Source organism: Lutra lutra, chromosome 8 (assembly GCF_902655055.1).
Source record: "Lutra lutra chromosome 8, mLutLut1.2, whole genome shotgun sequence".
NCBI classification, from domain to species: Eukaryota; Metazoa; Chordata; class Mammalia; order Carnivora; family Mustelidae; genus Lutra; species Lutra lutra.
In genome coordinates this window covers 130,276,409-130,298,830 of record NC_062285.1, presented here as the reverse complement: position 1 = coordinate 130,298,830, position 22,422 = coordinate 130,276,409, and the positions used below count along the sequence as shown (strand labels likewise).

The window sequence follows — 22,422 nt, the reverse complement described above, 5'->3', positions numbered from 1 at the left end:
CATCCCTGAGCCAATCACTATGGCCCAGAAGTGGCACCTGTGCGACTGCCCAATCCCACATCATGTTTCCACCCCTGGAGACTGCTGTGGGACCAGTCACTGTGGTGGCCATGACCAAGGGAGACGGGGAGGGCTATGACGCCACGCGACATCAATGTTGTACAGACTAAAATTACAGAGGTCCACTCCGGGCTCCTTGGCCAACGAAGCAGATGGAGTGTGGTATGTGGGGGTGGCAGTGGGCTGTGGGTGCTTGCAGAGGGCACGCAGGAAAGGGGTACCCAACGCAGACTAGGGAGGGGTGAGGTCAGGGAAGTCTTCCTGAAGGAGGCAGTGCCACAGTCCCCTTGTAAAGAATGAGTAGGAGTTGGGAGGCTTTCCTTCATTTCCTTGTCCGTCATTTGTTGAGCATGAGCTGGGAGCCAGATGTTGAGGGAAGCACTAGGGAAACGGTGGCAAACAAGACAGACATGTTGTCTCCATTCCTGGAACTGATGGCTCAGGGGCTCAAAGAAGCTGAAGGCAAGTGAAAGTGAGTGGTCCTGTCCCTTCCAGGCCGGGTTACCTGGGGCAAGTTAACTAACCTCTGTGAACTGCTGCAGCCGTTAATTGGAGGTGATCAGCCAGAGTGCCTGATCGGGAAAGGAAGGTTCAGGAGCTCACCCAGTAGCAGTCATCGCAGGGAGGGGCTGCCTTTCCTTCCCGTCAGCCCCCGGGGGCAGCTGAGGCCCTCACTCTGGGGGTCCACTTATGCCCTCTGGTCTCAGGGAGGGGTGTGCTCATGACCCGAATCACCTGGTTGGAGGCAGTCATTTCCTTCCCCCACTGAGCATCCACAGGACATCATGGTCCTTTTCCCCATGGCCTTTCCAGAATGTGAGCCCAGCCTTCTGAGATGCCTGATGAGATGCTCACAAATGGCCCCAACAGACCACCATATCCCCAGCTCTGCCCAGTTCCTGGCCATGTGGGCCTGCAAGAGACTACCTCAAGCCTGGGTCCACTTGGGCCTAGGACTCAGTTTCCCTTCTGTAGATCATGGGCAGAACTCCCAAAGGCTGGGTCGGAGCTCCCCAATCCCACCTCCATGGGGGAAATCTCTGGGGGCCCATCAACAGGCCCTGGCTCCTCTCTCCACCTGGCCTGTTTGCCGAGTAGCCTGACTCCTTGGCAAAACCAGCAATGTGGCTTGGTTGGTGCTCGTCCCACCCAGCTGGAGGGGAGCGTGGACCCATGGTCTCCAGTCTCTCCCACACTGCCCCACCCATAAATCCCTTTCCCTGGCCCAGGGAATCGGGGGTCTGTGTCCCATAGGGTGCAACTGGTAGGTATTCTGGAAATTCATTGTTGGAAAACAGCCTCTTAGAAACCAGTTTTCTCTGGGTCTTGGTCCAGACGTCCATCTTCCATGGAGAAGAAACCTGATTTAGGAAGGTGTCTCAGGGCACAGGTCTCCTTAAACTGAAGGTGCCTCACCTGTCAGCCACTACAGCCAAATACGGGGGACCCTGGTCAGAGAGCCCGGGGGGCTATTAGAGCTATGAGGACCAAAGGTCATCCTCAACTGTGGCTGCCGTAAGAATCCAATGAGAAGCTTTAAAAGCATGGAGAGAGTGTTCTAACATAGGGCAGGGCCCCCAGAGCTGAATGTTTATTCTGTGTGTGTTTGCTCAACTCTCCTGATGATGCTGATGCACAATGAGAATCATACCTAGGCCTTCCCATTTTTCAGATAAGGAAACTGAGGCTTCAAGAAGAAGACGCTTACCCAAAATTATTGAGGAAATGACTAGCAAGCCTCCAGGTCACTGGTCTGCCCTGCTGAGAGAGAATAGGCTGCATTGTGTCCCGACTGGGAGGAAGGGTGGCTTGTTTGGATTGTGGAATCAGACACAATCTAAGTTTGGAAGCCAGCACGTGGCTGGCTAAGCTCTCTGAGCCTCAGTGTCCCCTCGGAAAGATGGGTTCCAACTTCCTGACAGAGTTGTGGTGGGGGTTAGAGAATGGTCAGCCCGCACAGACAGCCTGGTACCTATCAGGAGGTGAAAAGGTATGAGTTTTCATCCTTTTCCTTCTGTAATCTGACATGCTCCTTGCTACAGCTGAATGAAAGTACTGAGCAAAGAGCCCGGAGATCTGTGTAATCCTGGCTCTATGACCATCCTGCTGTGTGACCTGGCCAAGCCGCTCTGCCTCTCTGCCTCTCTGGCCCTCAATCGGACTTGGCCATGAGGATGAGAGAGTTGGTTCTAAGAACCCTCCGGCCATGATCTCTCCTCATTCCAGGCTTTATGGCTCAGAGACACAAATAGATCTCAGAGCAGGCATGCCCCATGTGACCCTGGAGAGTGAGGAGAGAAGCAAGAATATTGACACAAAGTCCCCTGTGACTTCCAAATCCAGCCACCACAAGGGAAGCCAAGAGTAGGCCCGGGAAGACTTCTCCAGATACAACCATCCCCTTGTTGCAGGGTCAGAGTCCAGCATTGAGATCTTTCCCTGCAAAACAAACTGACCTTGCAGCCCTCGAGTGGCTGGAAAGGGAACAAAAGCACTGGGTCCAGAGGGCCAGGCCCCGGCCGGGAGAGCAGCCTGCCAGGCTCCCCTGCCTGCCCGCCCCAGGCTCAGGGCAGAATGCACCCTTTGTCCCCTGCCGGCTCTCATGGAGCATGGTCTCTGGGGCTCGGAGGGCGGCCTGGGAGGGATTTCGGAGCCCTTCAAGCAGCTTTCCCAAGGGAAAAAGATCTGGGGAGTGGCCAAGTGTCCAGGATGTCTCTGGGTGGGGACAAGCTCCCCACTGCTACCGAGCCAGCAGGGTCCACAGGGGACAGGGGCTGGGTCTTGAGACCTCTCCCACCTCTCATTCCTTCTCCCCCTCATCCTTCCTCTTTCTCTCTCGCTTCCTGGCTCCCTTTCTAGTCCCTCTCCTTTCTCTGTCTCTCTCTCTGTCCATCTGTGTCTCTGCTTTGTTTGTACGCCCTTCTGTCCCTCCCGCTGCGTCTCCGTCTCCCTTCTGTCTGTCTTCTGCGTCTCGGTCTCTTATTATTTCACCTGTCCGTCTCAACGCATGCGCACGTCACTCTGTCCTGCAGCCTGTTTGTCCATGCGTCTGTGTCTCTCTGTCTGTCTCTACCTGTCTCTCTCCCTCTGCTCCCGCTTCCTGCTCCCTCCCCCGATGTTCACTGTCTGTCTATCCATCCTGCAGGTACAGGCTGTGGGTGGACAGCTGCTCAGAAATGTTTGGCGGCCTGGACATCTGCGCCGTCAAGGCCGTCCACAGCAAGGACGGCAGAGATTACATCATTGAGGTGAGGGCAGGCATGCCAGAGGGACACCATCCACGTGCGGTCTCCAGCGTGGTCTGCTCTGTCCTTAGCCCTGGGGGTCTGGACACATGTGGCTGACTCGCAGCGGCTTCTCACCCACCAGCCTCACGCATCTCCCCATCCCCACTCTCGGCCGCATCTCAAGCCTCTGAGCTCTAGACATGAAGTTTGATGACCCCTGGGCCTAAGGGGGGGGGGAGCGCAGCAGGCCACGAGGCAGCAAGACTGTGGGCCTTTGGGCCTCTGAAATTTCCTGCGTCCAAGTGTGTAAACAGGGCACGTTTCCCTACCCACGCAGAAATTCCATCCTCTGTCCCTTCAGCACACTTGTGCTTAGGGGCTCCCCAGGGCTAGGCATGGGTGTGGCTCTGGGGACAGAGCTGTGACCCAGACAGGCATGGGATGTGCAGGCTGGTGAGGAAGGAGGATGACGAACAAGTCATGGAGGGCACCGAACACGGGGGACAGAGCACTGCTGGGGTGTGAATGGAAGGAATGATGAAGAGAAATAGAATTGTAAGAGAGAATCTCTTCACACCCCTCCTGCAGCCCATGCCACACCCAGGCCCACAGCCGCCTGCCGTCCTCCAGGAGGGTCACCTACCCATATACCTCTAATCCCACACTCTCCTTCCCCCGCTGACTTCCTGTCTGTGCTTCCCCCAGACCATCCCACAGTCCCCCTGTCTCCTCTAGGACTCCCCCTGTCCTTTCCTGGTCCTACAGTCTCCCCTCCCCCCATAGCTCCCCTCTGTGCTTTTCCTAATCCCACCATCCCCCTCTCTCCTCCAGGACTGCCCCCCCACCATCCTTCCTGGTCCCACCGTCCTCTTCTGCACCCCAACCTCTCTCCCCTGCTCTGCCCACCCACCCCCCCCAGCACACACACACACACACAGCTCTGGCTCTTCACTGCTTTTCCCTGAAAATGCCCCTCTGGCCTCAGAGCTCTCCCTTCTCTCCCCAGCTGCACATCTCCGAGGCCACACCCCCATGACCCCTTGCAGGGGTCCCCTTCCATGGCCTTCTCAAACCGCAGGGGATGGGTGGTGCTGACACAAGGCCAGGACATGTGAGGGAGAGCCCTGCGGCCTCCCCCCGGCCCCGCCCCGCTTGTGGGCCGCTAATGGCAAGCACATGGCTGGGCGACCACAGGAGCCAGCCCGTCCTGCAGGCCCGCATGCCTGCACCGCTCCCTGGGACCCAGAGCACGGCAGAGTCAGGTGATTCCATGGGCAGGAGCCCTGCTTTCTGCCAGCTACACCAGGAAGGGATCGGCACCCTCCCCGGGCAAGGGCCACCCTTGGGTGGACACGGTCCCTCTACCCTCCCCAGAGAGGCCAGAAAACTCCCAGGATGAGCTGTCCTGTATTTGCAGGTTCTGTCCTGCTCTGGAAAACAGCTCTCCTCTCAAGTCTGGGAACCACTTTGCCTCTGGCAGCCACCATAGCTGAAACCACCACCCCTCTCAGGAACCCCTTCTCGGAGGTGGCATCGGAGGGGCCAGGAGCACTACTGGCACGCATGCTTGCTTCTGAGCCAAAGCCAGGCTGCCTCCTGGAAGCACAAGTTCCCGCCCTCCTGAGCAAGCCCTGGGGGTTTTGGACCGGGTTGGACCAAGGGCCCTCTGCCTGAGGCGTTGCATCTCCTGAGACCCCTCGTGGCCCTCCTGCGTCGGCATCTCCTCACAGGGACCAGCAGACATGAGCTCAGCTGTGGCACACACGGAGTTATCCGTCCTTCACTAATGAGCCCCTGCACGGGGCGCCAGGCTCCAAGCCGGGTGGTGGGGATCCAGCAGCGGCCATGGCGGCAGGGACCCTTCCATCTAGAGCTTCCATCCAGAGAGGGGACAACAATCATGGAGGAAGGGCTCCTTGACTCCCCTTCCCCTCCCTCCCATGAGTTTAGCATTCTCTGCCCTGAGAGCTCCTGCCTATTTGAGTTTTCTCAACATTTGTTCTGAGGAAACAAAAGACTGTACTCGTGGGCCCAGACGCCCTGCCTCCAGACATTCAGAGGGTCAGGGATGAAAGACCTCTTACATTTTTTTTTTAAAGCAAAATTAGTGGGTTTGGACTTTAAAAAACAAGTAAACAACTTCTCAAAATGTTCCAGGGGGGGAAAAAAGATGACTTTTCAAATTGTTTTTTCTCTCAGAAACATTGCAGAGTTGTTCCCCTTGCTTTTGGGTTTACAGTGAGGTTAAGGGAGATGGGGAGCTTGCTACCAGGAAGATAAAAGGTATTTTTTCCCAGTCAGGTAAAAAAGACAGAAGAGATCCAAAAATACTGTTTTCTTCAGCCACCTCTGTGGTGAGAACATAAAAATTGTATGACATGTTTTGTGAAAATCCTCACAGTAGAATTCTCAGGGGAAAGACCCTTGACCTTGTCCTCCATGGCCTGTCCAGGGAACGATGTTGCTCACTGGAAAAATGTTTCCTTGGGGAGACCAGAGTATCCACTTCCTTTGGCTTTATCCACCCTGGGGATTCCAAAATGCTCTGACCTCAGGTTTGTTGTGGTGGCTGTTTTCTACTGCAGGGAGTGTAGGAAACAGAAACCAGAACAGAAAAAGATGGGTAGGGTCAGGGGGAGGAAGGAGGACAGGCCTGTGTCCATCCAGACAGATTCCACAGTTATAACTCAGTTCAGCCCACATAGACCAAAAGGCTCTCCGTGTGCTGGGCACTGAGAGGACTCAGGACTCAGGCCCAACCCCCAAGGAGCTCAACTGAGGACAGTTCTTAGGACCATGCTAGAATCCACATTCATATCCTTGAACTGGCTTCTCAGCCTCCCGACCACATGGCTGCTTTAGACGCACACGCCCCTAAATGCCCCCAAACCCCCCAGTTTACTTGAGGAAGACATGGGCCCCCAGGGGAAATGACCTGCCCAAGATCACACAGCAAGTCTGGAGCAGAACACAGGCTTGGATTCCAGGTTCCCGTTCCTGGTTTTCACCACAGAGGGCTGTTTCAGTGCTCAGGGAGAAACAGAAGGACCGTGGCTTGCTAATAACGTGTCCTGGAACTTACTACTTGTTTGACACTCAGTTTCCTCATCATGATGATGAAGATGGTAACAGTACCTGCCTCCAAGAGCTATTCTGAGATTGGTCCAAGATCATGCACACTCAGTCTTGGAACAGTGCCTGGCACGTAACGAGTGCTCAATTAAACACAGCATGCACTGGTATCCTGATCACTATGTGCAGGACTTAGTGCAGGGACCTTCCAACTCTCCATCGTAGGAACTATTGAGGACCTGTCTGTTGGTCCTGACCCAGGGCCCATCCCTGCCCTCAGGGACTCACAGTCCAGTTGGAGAGACACAGGTAAACAGGAGATGTCAGCACGGTGGGTTAGCTCTCCGAGGAGTATGGGTGAGTCCCTGGTTAGAAGTCGCCCAGATATGGGGCGCCTGGGTGGCTCAGTGGGTTAAAGCCTCTGCCTTCGGCTCAGGTCATGATCCCAGGGTCCTGGGATCGAGCCCCGCGTTGGGCTCTCTGCTCTGCAGGGAGCCTGCTTCCTCCCTCCTCTCTCTCTCTCTCTGCCTGCCTCTCTGCTTACTTGTGATCTCTCTCTCTCTGTCAAATAAATAAAAAATCTTAAAAAAAAAAAAAAAAGAAGTCGCCCAGATAGAGAAGAAGGGCTTAGCTGCCTGTTCCGGGAAGGATGAAAAGGAATTCAGTGAAGAGTGAGCAGAGAGAATGGGCATAGATAAGGACCTGGTGGGAAGAGAGAACCTGGTGAGTCCAGAGCTTGGGAAAAGGGGAAACAAGGCTATGCATTTGATGGCCGTGGGGTGGATGAACAGGCCCGGATTCCCACAGTGGAGGAGGGAAGAGAATGCCTGCCTAGGCCTCACTGCCCTTCCAGACCTTCCACAGATGCTCATGCCTAGGAAGATCACCCATGGTTGGCCTTGTGTGACTTTGGCCAAGTCCCTTCCCATCCCTAGGCCTCAGTTTCCCCATCTGCAAAAAGAGCGGGATGCGCAAATGTAATATGTCAGGACCCCTTCCAACATAAGCACTTTGTCTCCTTCTCACATTCCCTGTGGAATGTGTTTCTCTCCAGGCGCATGGTCTGCCAGAGCCCCTGAGAATAGGCCTTTCCTCATCCCTCTTCTCTCCGAACACAGGGTCAGCTCTGGCCCAGGTCATTTTTTGGTCATAAGTGAGCCCCCACCTTCACTGCTTCCGGCTTTGTGGAAAGCCTTGACCTTGGGCCAAAGTTTAGGAGGTGAGCCCCCAGCCTGGGTAGGAGCCAAGGTGGGAAAGGAGGGGGCAGAGACTGGCTCCCCAAAGAAAAGAGCAGAAAAGGTCAGCAAAGGCTTCCTGACCCTTGGTCACATTTCTGTAGCCCAACAAATGTAGGCTGAATCGAACCGAATCCTGAGAGCTGATTCCACGGAACTGCAGGGATCTGGGTGTCTCTGTGGGAACCAGTCCCAGCTGGAGGCGCGGGGCGAGGTGTTTTGCCGGGAGAACATCACCATCTAGTGGTCGCTTCTGTCCCGAGCCCTGAGCCAGCCCTCCAGGGACACGCACTGCCCTCCGGGCTGCCCTGCTACCCTGGCATGGGGTTCCCTCAGGCCTCCTTTCTCTCCCACAGGTGATGGACAGCTCAATGCCCTTGATTGGAGAGCACGTGGAAGAGGACAGACAGCTGATGGCTGACCTCGTTATCTCCAAAATGAGCCAACTCCTGATACCGGGTGGCACAGTGCCCTCGCCCCTGAGGCCTTGGGTAAGGTTCTCAGGAGCACAGGAGACTTTGTACCTGTGAGAAATGCTGGGCTCTCTGGGACTGGGGAGTCCCTGGATCCAAAGGAGATAGTTCTAGAATGGAACCAGCCTGGGGAGAAAGGAGTGGGGTGTAGATGGAGGCTGGGCATTTGAGTTCCCACCCCAGCACCCGCAGGGGAGTTTCGGAGGCTCTGAGACCTTCCTCCTTCCACCGTCACAGGTAGAGAAACGTTGCCTTGACTGCACCTGCAGGCAGAGATTATTAATGTAAGAAGTCGGTTGTCCTTCTGTGCCCTCCATCCGGGGCCTGAGCAGGGAGCGGCGGGTGTGTGTGGGCGTGTGTGTTGTTGTGTGCATGCACGCGTGGGCCTGTGTACACACATGCCCTTTGTGTGTTCCCAGGACAACAGTCAATAGAGATTACTGTGTCTTCTGTCTCTCCATCCCCCAACCTCAACAAGCTCCCACACAGCTCCCTTCCACGGTCCTCACCGCAGATTACCAGATCGTTCTCCAAAGAATCTGCTAGCTCTCAGCTTTCTGGGAAAGCAAGTCTCAAAACCTGCTCCCCCCTGCCCCCCCAAAACAGATCTATGATGATAGCTGTCGGAATGGTGGTTATACCTGAGGGGGTTGGTGGCTGGGAAGGTGTGTGGGGCAGCCTTCTCCACTGGAATGTTCTGTCCGGATCCCGGTGGTGGCCACACAGATGTATGCATACGTAAAAAGTCATGATGGTGCACTCTTAAGAATCGTGCGCCTGACGGAAGTTTTACCTCAGGGATAACAAGATCTTTGTAAGTCCTGCCCTCCCACCCTGGAAGCAGAGGTCTGTGGCAATCGCAGCAGGCTTCTTTCTTCTCCTGCTCTAGGCTCCACAGTCCAAACCAGCAAATCCCCCGGGCCGGCCCACATGGGACCTCTGCTTGGACAGCCTCAGCCACGGCCGCCTACACAAGGTAAGAGCCACAAGGGAGCCACAACAAGCCTCACCAAGGGAGATTATACAGGGATGTTGAAACGCCCTGAGGGGTCCATGTATGGTCTCCAGAAGGCACTCTGGAAAAATCCATCTTAATACTGTGTCCACAGAATATGGGCACTCCCTCTGTGTGCGGGACGAACAAGCCTGTGATGTCTGTCACCCCCTTCAACTCAGACAGGAAGGACAGGGAGACAGGGGAATTTGCTGAGTACCTCAGCTGTGCTAGGCCCCCAGTGAGGGACTTTCTCATCTATCCCCGCCACCTTTTTTTTTTCTCCTTTGTCTCCCAAGCACTCCCCAGTGAAAACATCAGTATCCTCTTCATTCCAGAGGTGGACGTGGAGGCTCTGCCCAAAGGAGCACAGTGAAAAAATGCACTTTATACGTCTGGCTTTTCAGATCTTTGAGGAAGTGTCTGTTCCTTACCCACTGGTGGTGCCTGATTGTAGATTTATGAGCCAAGCAGCCAGAGTGGGAGAGAAAGAAACACGGAACATTATATATGACTTTGTTGATGGAAATTCTCCCTCAAAAACTATGCCAGCATTACTGTGTAAATGCCACCACTTAGTAGAGAACGATCTGCTAGTGATGACAGGATGTAGCCGAGGCAATAAATAACTTTCTCACGGAATGTCACCGCCTGGGTGTTCTCCTGCACAGGCCTGGGGGGACACACATGCCCCGCCGCCTCCCTCACAGCCAGAACCTTCCAGGCGCACTCATTGCTCCAGGGCCAGCTTAGAACCCATCAGAAAGGAAAAGCCTTACTCTCACGTTGTGGCCTTTCCAGTCACTTTGATTAAAGTAACATACTCATTGTTTCTTGGAAAAAATCAGCCTTGGACATTAAATAGCTTTATAGACATAGACATTAAATAGATAAAGTGCCCCGTCCATGTTTCCTGTGTCTGTGTCTCTTCTCAGAAAAGCAGAAAGTAATTAAGAAAAGGGAAATTGCATAACTTCTATCACCATGCACTTGGACGTCAGGATTCTTCTTGAGGCAGATAGATGTGGTTTTGAATCCTCCTCCGCATCTCAGTACCCTTAAGCCTTAGGAAAGTCACGTCGTTTCTCTGAGCCTTGGTCTCCCCAGCGGTATAACCGCTGCCCTGGGGGGTTATGGGGAGCTGTCCACAGGCAGTGCAGCCGAAGCGGCTAGCGAGGTGCCCAGGGCGGGGGTAAGGCCCAGCAGGTGTTAGGTTAGTTTACTAGGAATAACTAGCTATATAACTCTCACCGTGTAACACTTACAATCAACAATGTGGGTCTTATTAACAGTTAAACTATCCGTGTTGTTCTTAATGATCACTACCGCTAACCACCCTTAGAAGGAAAGCAGCCCCACTCCCCTCCTGCCTAGCGGTAATTCCATCATTATAAATGTTCAAAAATAATTTATTCATCCCCCTGCCAGGCTCCTGGCTGTGCCTCCGTCCTGCCCTCTTCTTCCCCGCTCTGCCCCAGGACTTACTTTTTAAAACACATTTGAACAGAGCACTTTTAAAACAGAGGGCTACTGTATTCTGGTTTCCTCTCCCGCCCAGAGTACAGACATGCTTGATAAAGAGATATTATTTTAAGGGACATGGGGCTAAACACACTTTTAGTGAGTTGAAAAACAATCAATTGAAAACCAATTAAGATAATTAAAGCAAATGCTCATTGAATTAACATTCAGATTAAAAATAACAAGGCTAATTAAAAAACAATGCTTTCACTGAGTTCCCAAAATAACAGGATCACATTATTAACTTGTTTGTTTGAACTCATGGTAAAAAGTGAAGTTTTCTTTTAGAGAACCTCATAATTTTTTAGCACCAATCCTGTGCTTGGGCAAATACTTTCTATATATAAGTTAATGGGTTTTTGTATGTGCTGAAATTAAAAATACTAAATTGTTTGCTTTGCCAAGATGCTGAAAGAAATGAGTGTCTCTTGAGGAGGCCCAGGTATCTAAGTGGGATTCGACAAATAGTTAATAAATAAACGAATGAATGAGGATTCAGGTTTCTCCAAGATATTATTGGCCCTGGGATAGGGGTGAGGATGGGACGACTTGAGATAAAAGTAGAAAACAGAGGTTTCCTTTGACCGGAAGTGGGTTTAAAACACACGAGAGTAAGCCAGCATTTAGAAATCAGGAACTTTGGCACAAATCTCTGGATTTCAGGTTCTCTGGATAGAGCAGAAGCTCTGGAAGCCAGGGGCCTGGGTTCCTCCTCAGCCAGTGTCCCCACAGTGCATCCCACGGGCTCCCTGGGACAGCAGGACTCCGCCGTTTGCCTCAAGCCCCGTTCCTCCCTATTGTCACCTTCACAGCCATGTCTGTAGTGTCAATCCTTATCTCCTTTAGCTTGCATCTTCCGACCTATGTTTGTATCTCAAGGGGAAAATGTTTTTAAAAATTTAAAGTAGCAATCTGCTCGGGCTGCCATGAGGTTTTTGGATATTTGCCTGCTTCATTTATTGAGCTGTTTGGGTTTGAGATTTCTGGGCCCTCCAAGCCCCTGGGACAGATGGTGACAAAGGCAGGTGCACAGCAAATCAAGGCCATGTGCGGCCAGTTGCTTCCTCTTTGCTGCCGTTCAGTCCAGTGTCCGAGGTGCTGCCCGGGCTCCCAAGAACGTTCGTGGGCGGGGGTGGGGCGGGGGGTGGGGCTGTGGAGTGGCTGCTCTGAGGGCCTCATTTTACAGACGAGGGCCCAGAAACCCAGAGAACCCAGAAATCCAGAGAAAAGGGACTTACTCATGGCCCCATAGCAAGTTAAAGCCACAATGGAGTTAAGACCCCAGGCTCCTGGTGCCACCAGTGTGGTGCACCAGCCACCAGACATGCAGGGCGTGCCCTCTGCAAAGGTGCCGGCTGGGATGACATGGGGGAGGGGGCAGCTCCTCCTGCACCTGGCTCAGAGGGGCCACCCCTGGAGGATAGCACCTTTTCTTCTTTTGCACAAAGATGTGAGGACTGAGGGCAGCCCTGCATGGCATAGTTTGTGGGGTTTGGGGGTTTTTGTTGTTGTTGTTGTTTTTAAGGAAAAAAAGAAAAGGAAACAGAGCTTTTGGGTCAAAGAGAGCTAAGCTTGAATCTTGGCTCTCTGATTAGAAGTGACAGCTTGAGCAAGTCACAGTATATCTGGGGCTCAGCCTCTTTGAAAAATGGGGACACATTTGTGGGGATCATGCCTGCTGCCTGGCTGCCCAGCCCTAGGTTCAGGGTATAGTGTGTTCAGTAAGACCCGGGGAGGGCAGATGAGCAGAAGTCGTATTATGAAAGGGCCCCAGAGACGGGCCCCAGTCCCTTTGAACTCCAGTCTCCTCACCTGTCTGAAGTTATCTCAACAAAGCCAGACGAGGACAACCATGGTGCTGCCCACTCTCCCAGGAGCAGGGCACCGTCTGCTTGGGCAAGATGCAACTCACAGTCAAGATCCCCGATATTCTCAGGCTTCCAGAGTGAGGAGAGAGCACCTTGCGTGCCTGGGGCCTTGGAGTTCCACTTGAAGTCATTTCTGGGTAGCTAAAATGTCCCCAAGCTTATGATACCCCTTTGCTTGTCCGTGAAGGCTCTGTGCAGCGAGAGGGAGAAGCCAAGACCCCATGAGCTTCCTGCGGCTACCCCTACTAGCTAGGAGACCTTGGGGATGCTCAGTGTGCATAGAAGAATGGCATCTTCCCTACCAGCCCCTCCCTAGATCAAATGATATATATGTCTTTGAAAGTTCTTTTTTTTTAATGGTCATATGTTCATTGCTTTTGTTTACTTTAACTTCTTGGGAGGACAGGGGAAGTCGAGGAATCCTGTGACATTTGGGGCCACAGCTTAGCGTCAGTCTTCCTTCAGGTTCTTTTTTTTTTTTTTTTAAAGATTTTATTTATTTGTCAGAGAGAGAGGGAGAGAGAGCGAGCACAGACAGACAGAATGGCAGGCAGAGGCAGAGGGAGAAGCAGGCTCCCTGCTGAGCAAGGAGCCCGATGCGGGACTCGATCCCAGGACGCCGGGATCATGACCTGAGCCCAAGGCAGCTGCTTAACCAACTGAGCCACCCAGGCGTCCCTGTCTTTGAAAGTTCTTAGAAAAGCTTAAAGAGCTATTGGAAAGTAAGGGATAATCCATTGTCTCAAAAACAATACATCTTCAGTGTGGAAAACATCAGTGAGCAATAGGAAGAGAATTAACCCCACCACTTTCATAATCATTGAGCCATGCCTCTTACTCAAAGCGTGGAGAGCAGAAGGATCACCTGGGAGCTTGTCAGAGACGCAGAACCCCAGAGCCCGCCGGTAGCCATAGCCATAAAAATGCCATAGACGGAGTGGCTTCAACAAAAGACATATATCCTCTCTCCGTTCTGGAGGCTGAAGTCCAAAGTCAAGGTGCCAACAGGACTGAAAGTTCTCTCCATGGCTTATGCACAGCACCTCCTTACTGTGTCTTCACATGGCCTTTCCACGTGTGGCCCTCGGCCTGTGTGTGTGTGTCTCTCTCTCTTCTAAGGACGCCAGTCCTATTGGGTTAGGGCCCCACCCTTATGACATCATTTAACAATAATTTGTTCCTTTAAAGCCCTATCTCCAAATACACTCACCTTGAGGGGGAGGACTTCAAAGTATGAATGGGGGGGTGGGGCACAGTTCAGTCCACAACACTCTCCCTCCCATACATACTATATCAGAATCTTCATTTTGACAAGATCCCCCAGTGATTCGTGTGCACATTAAAATTAGAGAGACACGCTGGTTCGAGGGGACAACTTTCCAGTCTTCATGTTTTATGGAGCTACATCCATACATGTGTGCTAAAATGGAATAAGCCTGTACATGCTATTTTGTAAGCTGCCTTGTCGTTCCGTGGTATATATTCAGCACATATTATCAACAATGTTCTGTCATTTACTATGATTCTGCCACAATATATAATGGCCACAGCATATTTCATTATATAGATGTATCTTAATGTCGATCAGTTGCGCAATTGGGCATTTATATTGTTTTCAGCTTTTCACTGTTATAAAAAACTGTAATGGACATCCTTGAAGCAACCAGGTTTATCTTAAAAACTTGACCATCATCATCTTTCCCCCTGTAGGGGGCCCTCGCCAAACCCCGACCCAGCAGCCCGTGCGATCCGGAAGCCCGTCCCAGCAGCGGCTCTCCCCGCAAGGCCAGCAGCCCCTGAGCCCCCCATCCGGATCTCCGCAGCAGCAGAGATCACCAGGCTCTCCGCAGCTGTCCCGGGCATCCAGTGGCACGTCTCCAAACCAGGCCTCCAAGCCAGGCGCCCCCCTCGCCTCCCAGCCCCGGCCCCCCGTTCAAGGCCGAAGCGTCTCCCAACAGGGCGAAGAGTCCAAGAAGCCAGCACCACCTCATCCTCATCTCAAGTAAGTGCTCTGGGATTGGGTAGGGTCAAGGGTGGAGCTGGGCTGGGGGCAGAGCTGGGCTGACTCAGGACTGGGACTCGAAGACAGAGGGCCTCACCCAGATTTTAAATGGTCCAAAGCCTAGAGGATGGAACTTGGATGGCCGGCAGGGCTCAGGAGGTCAGAGTACAGCATAGTTCCCACCACGGTCCTCCAGATACACACACACACACACACACACACACACACACACCCCAGTTATCTCTTGCTGCATAACAAACCTCCCTGAAAGAGTAGCTTAAGAAAACAGCCATTTTCTGTATTCGTAATTTTTTGGTTCAGCAGTTTATGCTGAGTTTGACTCAACTGGGAGGTTCTTCTCCTCGTCTCTCCTACAGAGTTGCCAGATAAAATACAGGATGCCCAGTTAGAGTTGCATTTCAGACAAGTGATGAATAATTTTGAGTATAAGTATATCCTCAAAATTGCATGGGCTATACTTATACTAAAAAAGTATGTTCTTCATCTGAAATTCAGATTTAACTGGGTATCCTGTGTTTTTGTTTACTAAATCTGGCAACCCTACTCTCCTGGGATCATTGATATGGCTGCGGTCATCTGGCATCTTCACTGGGGCTGGATGGTCCAAGAGGGCCTTACACACACATCTGCTGTCAGCTGGTCCTCTCTCTCTCTCTTTCATGGGCCACAACCTCCAGAAGGCTGGGCCCCACCTCCTCACATGGTAGAATTTCATCCCCACAGAGCACAAGTAGAAGCTTCAAGGCTTCTTGAGGCCCAGCTTTGAAGGCACACAAAGTCATTCCATCCCACTACATGCTTTTGGTCAAAGCAACTCACATGGCCAAAGAGACCCTTGGTAGGAGGGCCTGCAAAACCACACTGGGAAAGGCTAGACCCCAGGCATGGGGGGAACTGTGGCTGTCATGCCATGTTTGTAAACAACTCATCATGACACACATACGTGTCCCCTTTCCTCTCAAGCCTCTCCCTCGGTTTGAGGTCAGAGAGGTCCCAGATGTGTTTTTCTTGGGAAAGCCCCTCCCTTCCTTCAGCACCAAGCACTGATGTCGATAAGCATAGCCTCACTCCCAGCAGCCCTTGCCCACTTACCACATGCCAAGTACTTCACCTAACTGAGGTTTTTCGTCAATTCTCACAGCTTACTAGTTAGTAACTGTTATTATCCACATTTTACTAATGAGGAGGAGATGAATAACTTGCCAGAGTTCCCACTGTTGAAGAGTGGAAGAGCCAGGATTGAGCACAGGGCCAGTCCGCGGATTGGGCTAACCATAATGTGTTTGAATGGGTCATCCATTCTCGTGGCTCAGAGATCTAAAAGATATCAACAATAACAAAGGTACACAATGAAACACCTTCCTCCCACCTCATTTCCATCCAGAACTTTCTGCCGCCTGCTCCCCAGAGGTGACCGCTGTTGTTAGCTCCCTGTGCGCCCCTCCCATGTTTCCTCGCACAAAGACAAAAATACATGTTGGTTCCCAGCTCTGCTTTTTCCAAATGGTAGTGCTTCCTATCCACCCCAGCCTCCTTGCTTTTCACGTTTAACAATAAACCCTAAAGTTCATCCATCAGTTCACTGAAAATGCTTCCTTTTCACAGCTGTCATACGTATTCCTCTGTAGAGCTGAATTACAGTCTAACCCTTCCACCGCAAACAGAAATTTGGTTTGCTCTTGCGGAGAAGGCTACAGGGAATAACCTTGCACACGCACTGCTTCTCACATATGCAGGATCAGCCGTAGAGAAGATGCCAGCAAGGCTGTTGCTGGATCCAAGGAGAAAGGCATTCTGAATTTGATGGGTATTAGCAAGAGGTCCCCTAGGAATTATGGCCCGTGGTTGAAAGCTCCGACTCCAGAGTCAGACCACCTGGTTTCGAATGCCAGCTCTCCCACCGCGAAAGCTGTGTGACCTCGGAAACATGGCTCAACCTCTCTACTTCCTCACACGCACGATGGGGACAACAGTACTTACCCCACAGGGTTATTACAAAGATTAAAATGAGCTTATACACAGTTAGTGCTTAGAATGCGTCTGGCAATTTATAGATGTATCTAAGACAGCCTTTCTCCACTCAGCCCATCCCAGGACAGGCGGGGGCTTTGGAATTGGGGATAGTAAGTACCTACCCTATAGCAATCCAGCTAAAAACACTGAAACTCCTGATTTACTGCTTATTTGTTTCCGTTCAAGTTGGCAAGTATTTGCCAGCTCCCCAGTCTGTACCTAGTTCTGGACGAGGCCCTTGCAGGATAAGCAAGGGGTACAAGATGGTCCCCATTTAGGAGAGGATTGGGGTTTTATGGTGATGACAAGACTGTGCGGAACTTTCTCACACTTTGGCCTTTTTACAGCAGCTCTTGTGTGTGTGACCCCCACCAGAGGGTGGCCTCCTGAGAGCAAGGCCCCAGTTACATCCATCTCCACGGCCCCGTCACCAAGACTTAGGCTGGCACCAAGGCTCAAACAGTGGGCACCCTGAGAATCCCGAGGAGGGCCAAAATCAGTAGTAAAGGCTTCAGGGAAAGGGTGGGAACTGAAGCCCCGAGTGGAAGAGATGAGGCCCAGGGGTGAGCTCCACTGGCCCTGCTTTTCATCGATGTCCTTTTCATCGAAGGAGGTCCTGAGCTGCAGGTCACTTGGCAAGGCCGAGGGGGCAGATGGCAGAGCGGGGTCCAGGACACGGGCCTCCCGATTCCCAAACTAGTGCGAGGAAGGGCAGGAGGAGCCACCACAGCCTGATGCTGATCCAGAAAATTCACAGTTGGCCACACAGGTCTGTGCACGGAGGAGCCGGCTGGGAACGCCTGCCCTCTGAGCAGCCTGGCTTAGTGGGCAGAATGTCAGCCTTGGGTGCTCCCCATTTACCTGGTGTGAGCCCCGATTTCTGCACCAATCACCACTGTACAGGTGAAAGGCCATGTGTCGTGCATTTAGCATCACGTAAGCGTTGGGATGCCTGGTTTCCGGTCATCACATCCTCGTGATGACTGGGTTCACCCAGCCGGCTTCCAGGCAAGCCGCAGCGACTGGTGTCCCAGGCCCGGTCGCCCCCAACCCCCCTCACCTTTCTGTTTCAGCAAATCCCAGTCCCTGACTAACAGCCTCAGCACATCTGATGCTTCCCAGCGCGGGACCCCAAGTGAAGACGAGGCCAAGGCTGAAACCATCCGCAACCTGAGGAAGTCCTTTGCCGGCCTGTTCTCTGACTAACCCGCTGGGGCGGGACAGGGGAGCACTCCGTTCCACTCGCCCTTCTCCTGTCTCACCTTCCTTCTCAGCCTTGGTTCCCGATGGGAACAGAATGGAGGGACTGAGAATATACTCTCTAAATGCCTTTGACCCAGGAACTGAGTATGTACACGTGTTCCCCCTCCCTTTACCATGACATTCCAGCATCAGCCAACTCAGTGGTGGGCCTTTGAGAGCCTCCAGGTTCCTCAGATCAGGCCCTAAAGGCATCACATCACCCTGCCCACCCACATGCTTGCTCCCCTGCCTCAGATAACCAAGTGAAATGTCTGTGTGTGGCTAGTTTTCACATTTCTTGTTAGTATTTTGCTTGCCTTCAGGCAAAGGACCCCTCTAGGCCTGGCCTGCCTTCCATCAGGTGCAGGCACTGGGACCTCAGTGACATTGGAGGCAATAATCCTCTGACAGTGTTTTGCAAACAGAAGGAGAAAAGCCCAGCCAGGGGCACCTACTACCTACCCATGCTAACTCCATCCAGGCTCGAGATCACCCCTCAGACCAGCCAGGCTGAACCCCCCATCCCACGTGGCCACCGGTGGGATCTAGAGAACCGTGGAAAGAAATCAGAGCCTGTGTGATAAGTGGGGCCTTCCAGAACACAACAGAAATGGAGGGGAAGTCTTGAAGAGCTGCTCACGCCCAGATTGGACAGCCAAGAGCAGACCACAGGTTCTTTGATGAATCATCTCTAGTTCCAAGAGGAGGAAAATGCCTTCAACTTCCCAAGGTGGGAGTCAGCTTAGGGTTCCTCCCAGCCATTCTGTGTTACACCACGAGTAACTCTGAATGCCCGCCAGGAACGCTGTCCCCTCCTCCAAGATAGAGGACGAGCCAGAGAGAGTCCGCGGATCAATGGCTCAGGCTGAGAAAGGGCTGTAACAGCAACTTCGAGGCTGGCATGTCAGGGACTGTTGCCAGCAAGGCCCGGTAGGTTACTCAGTTATAAAAGGGTCCCATGGTCAAATATGTTTAGGAAACACTGTTTCTATTTCTTGTTTTGAGGTTGGTAGTACACATTACATGTCAAAGGCCCTCCGGCCTCCTGCAGTAAAGAAATGAGCTTTCACCTTGCTTAACCCAAACTTATCTGACAATACCAGTCCCCTGCGGAGCTGGCAAAGGTCCCGACTCCTTTCCTAAAGTTCTTTCCCTACATCAGACTGCCTCCCGTAATCAGACGGGGTGCAGGGCTGCCCCCCGTTACCACGCACCCGGTGCTATAAACATTGCAGGTGCCAGAACCAGCCTCCTGGGCTTGAAAAGAGCCCAGGACGTTAGAACATAGCCACCGCGCTCTCCCCTTACAGCCTACTTTGCTCGACTTGAGACATGTCTTCCCCTCCCTGTTGACAGAGAAAGAGAGAGGGAGGTGACACTGAACTTGTCCTTGGCCTGGAGCTACATTCTAGAGGAGAGGAAGCTTGTAGGACAGGGTGTACCACCGCCACCAAGCCCACATGATTGGAAGATCAGGAACACAGAAACCACCCGAGGCAATCATCACTCACATGCATGGGAGATTCAGATCTGAAAAAGTCAACCTCACTTGATTCTCACTTAGTAATTAATCAAATGCAATCCAAAACACACAACAGAGGGGTCATAGGCCCGACAAAGTTTCTTGAAGTGTGGGCGCAGCTAGCTTCATTTCAGACCAAAGGAGTCAGGATTTCTGGTCATAAGGCCCAGACCCGTATGTTGGTCAGTCTCCCTGCATAGTTGCGCGCATACTGAAGTGCATACTGAAGTCAGCCCAGCAGCCCCTGCTGAGCGGCGTAGGAAGGCCACGCGGCGAGAGCAGCACTGGTAGGGATGCCGTACACCCAGGGACCCGGTCCTCTGGTGAGCTGAACCCGTGGTTCCATGAACAGGACTGCCTGGCTGAAATGTTCCCACTTCCCTATAATCTGTCCCTTCCCTAAAGACATCTCAACTTTCAAGCTCGAGCTCCCAGATACTCCAGCCACAGTACCACACACTTTTCTCATCCGGCCAGGCATCCCGATTTCTAGAACCGTGCACACGTGATCCGTGACAATAACAGTCTGTGGTAGCCAGCACATCGGAAGCAATTTTCCACTGGAAAATTTGAGCACTGAGACCAAGAGTGGTCTTGGCAAGAGCACAGAGCCCCAAAACGGGCTGTTTGCTCACATGGGCTAGCACGTGTCCCTTCCAAACTCTTCACCTTTCATAGCTGTGACATTTTGGAATGGGAAAGGACAAAAGGAAGTGAGGAAGGGAGTCACTCTGTGGAGGTTCTGAAAGTTTGTATGTTGGTTTGCTTTTGACCCAAGGGAGGCCTAGCATTGTCCCTCCAGGCTGACTTAATGAGGCTGAAACTTGAGGACTTTGGTTTGTGCTAAAGTGACGCACAATGGGGTTTGAAGGAGGTAGCCTCAGGGGACACTGTCACCAGCACGAGAATATACCATGGTCTTCCTCCTGTGGCCATGGTGAGATGGTTCTGTGGCTTAGGTGTAAAGTCGGCTTTCCAGGGACACTGAATATACACACCCTCTCTCTTCCATTACCTCCCGGGGTTCTCCTCACCATCACTGCACTCCCTCCAAACGATCATGCCTGCGGAGGAGGCAGGGAGGACGGGCCCTCACTCACACGGTCACAAACACCGTAGCAAAGCCCAGGGGGCCGCCTCCTGACATTCCCTTGGAGTCTGCGGTGGAAGGAGCCCTGGGGAAATCAAGCTGGCGAAGGCAGCTTGAGGAGCAGCTACGTGAGTCAAGCACGGGGCACACTGCTTGGCACACAGGTATCCAGGACATGTTTTAGGTACTAGTAAAACATACACAAAGTGTGAAGATTGGAGAAAAAGGCTGTCTTCAGAAGAGCCTCCGTGCGAGGAAGTCACTTGCCCAGGAAAAGAATCAGAGTCTGAAAAGGAATGGGAGCAGAATCAGGGGGCCAAGAGGCCTCCCCCATGGGGCACGTGGCCAGGGGGGCAGGGGTGGCCACAGGGGTACCGGGGCCAGGAGGTGGCGGGACAGCCGACTGTGCATCGGCACAGTCAGAAGAGGCCGTGGCGAGTGGACCGGGACAATACGATGGCTCGTACAGCAGAGACCAAGACTGAGAGGCCCCCTGCAGACCATGCACATCAGAGCCCAGCAAAGCCTCGCAGACAGCCGGGCCCCCGAAGCTCCAGGCCTCTCCCAGGCACACTGGGTCCCTTTGGAGCCCGCCTCTCCCAGCAGCAGGGAGCAGACAGCTCGTGCTTCACTCGGCGTCATGGGACAGGTCGGGGGCTCATTCTGCTTTACGTGTTTAGCACAGGTGAGAGGACACGGGTCAGAGTCAGAGCTGAAGCCGGTTAAGTCAGGCAGGCGGAGGCAACAGTCACGGAATCAGCTGGAGGACTAGCTCAGAGCCTAAGAGCACTTTCCTTGTATCACGCGCTTTCTTCATCCTGGAGAGCACACCGGCTGGTTACTAACCCTACTGACAAGGGTCAGAAACTGTCCCCGACTCCCAAGCAGTCAGTGATAAAATTCCGAGGTTCAGTCTAATATTTGGACTCTAAGAGAAAGCATTTGGGGTTGGGTTGGAGAGGAATTGGAAGTTTGGGCACAAGCAAGTCAGATCGGTCCGTTAACCAAACAGAATGCAGAAAGGGCGCAGAGGCTCCCCTGTGTGTCCGCACAAAATAGATGACAAAATAGACAAAATGGATGAGATCAGGACTCTTAGATGCTGGGCTGAGAGCTCTCTCGACCGGCCAGCTGAGAGGAAGAGGAGAATGGCCAGGACGTGATTTCTGAAATCAGGGCAGCATTCCTTTAAGGGAAAACCAGTCAAAAAGGAAATGTTCCTTCTACAATGCACATGTGTGAATCCTTTAAATTCCCCCTTGCCTTCCATGGTTTGTGTTCCGATGACTCGGTCTTCCCACTTGTGGTTCCCATTTCCAAACTCTCACAGTGTCAGCATCTGCTACCTGCAGTCTTCCGCTGAGTCTCGGGCAGAAGCAAGTTAGCACTTGGCAGCCACCGCCCAGAGAAGGAGAAAGTAAAGTCCTGGCGCCCGTCCCGAGCCCAGGGAGCAAAGGGCGGAGAGTCGGGCTCCGTCAAAATAAGAATTACGGAGATCTGAAGCTAAGCAGTGATCTCAGAACCTGGAGCGCCAAGAGTGAGAGGACAAAATTAACCATTTTTACGGAGGGAACCACAAAACCTTCCATCAGAGGGAAAGGATACCTCCCATGATTTGCTGTCCAGCCATGCCAAACCATATCTTCCATTTATAAAGAGAAGGGGAGGGGGCGCTCCTGGTGGCTCAGTCAGTTAAGTGTCTGCCTTCGGCTCAGGTCATGATCCTGGAGTCCTGGGATAGAGTCCCATGTTGGGCTCCCTGCTCAGCCTGCTTCTCCCTCCCCCTCTGTCCCTCCACCTGCCGGTGCTCTCTCTCTCAAATTGATAAATACTTAAAAAACAATAAAACTAAGTTTAAAAGAGGAGAGAGAGAGAGAAGGGGGAGAGAGTGAGCTCCTGTTAGTAAAATTAACAGTAGGAGGAAAATACGGTGCCACAGAAAGTCGTTAAGGCTCCAAGCCACCGAAGAACCATCTTACCGCAACGCTTCCAGTGGCGCTAGACGCTATCCCGCCTCCGGCCCAGTAGGATTGAAGTGATGTCAGAAGGTCACACAGGGCACATGCCGCTGCCAAACCGTGA

At 52.6% G+C, this 22,422-nt stretch overlaps 1 protein-coding gene across 1 annotated transcript in view; it reads left to right on the top strand.

The window, feature by feature from the left end:
- SYN3 (synapsin III) overlaps window positions 1-22,102 on the top strand; it is a 459,720-nt gene extending 437,618 nt beyond the window's left edge. The window contains 6 exon segments of the mRNA XM_047742754.1: window positions 3,206-3,308; window positions 7,951-8,085; window positions 8,957-8,972; window positions 8,975-9,043; window positions 14,161-14,452; window positions 17,560-22,102. Of these exon segments, the coding sequence (XP_047598710.1) occupies window positions 3,206-3,308; window positions 7,951-8,085; window positions 8,957-8,972; window positions 8,975-9,043; window positions 14,161-14,452; window positions 17,560-17,692 (748 nt within the window). The 3' untranslated portion in view covers window positions 17,693-22,102.
- The last annotated feature ends 320 nt before the right edge of the window (window positions 22,103-22,422 follow it).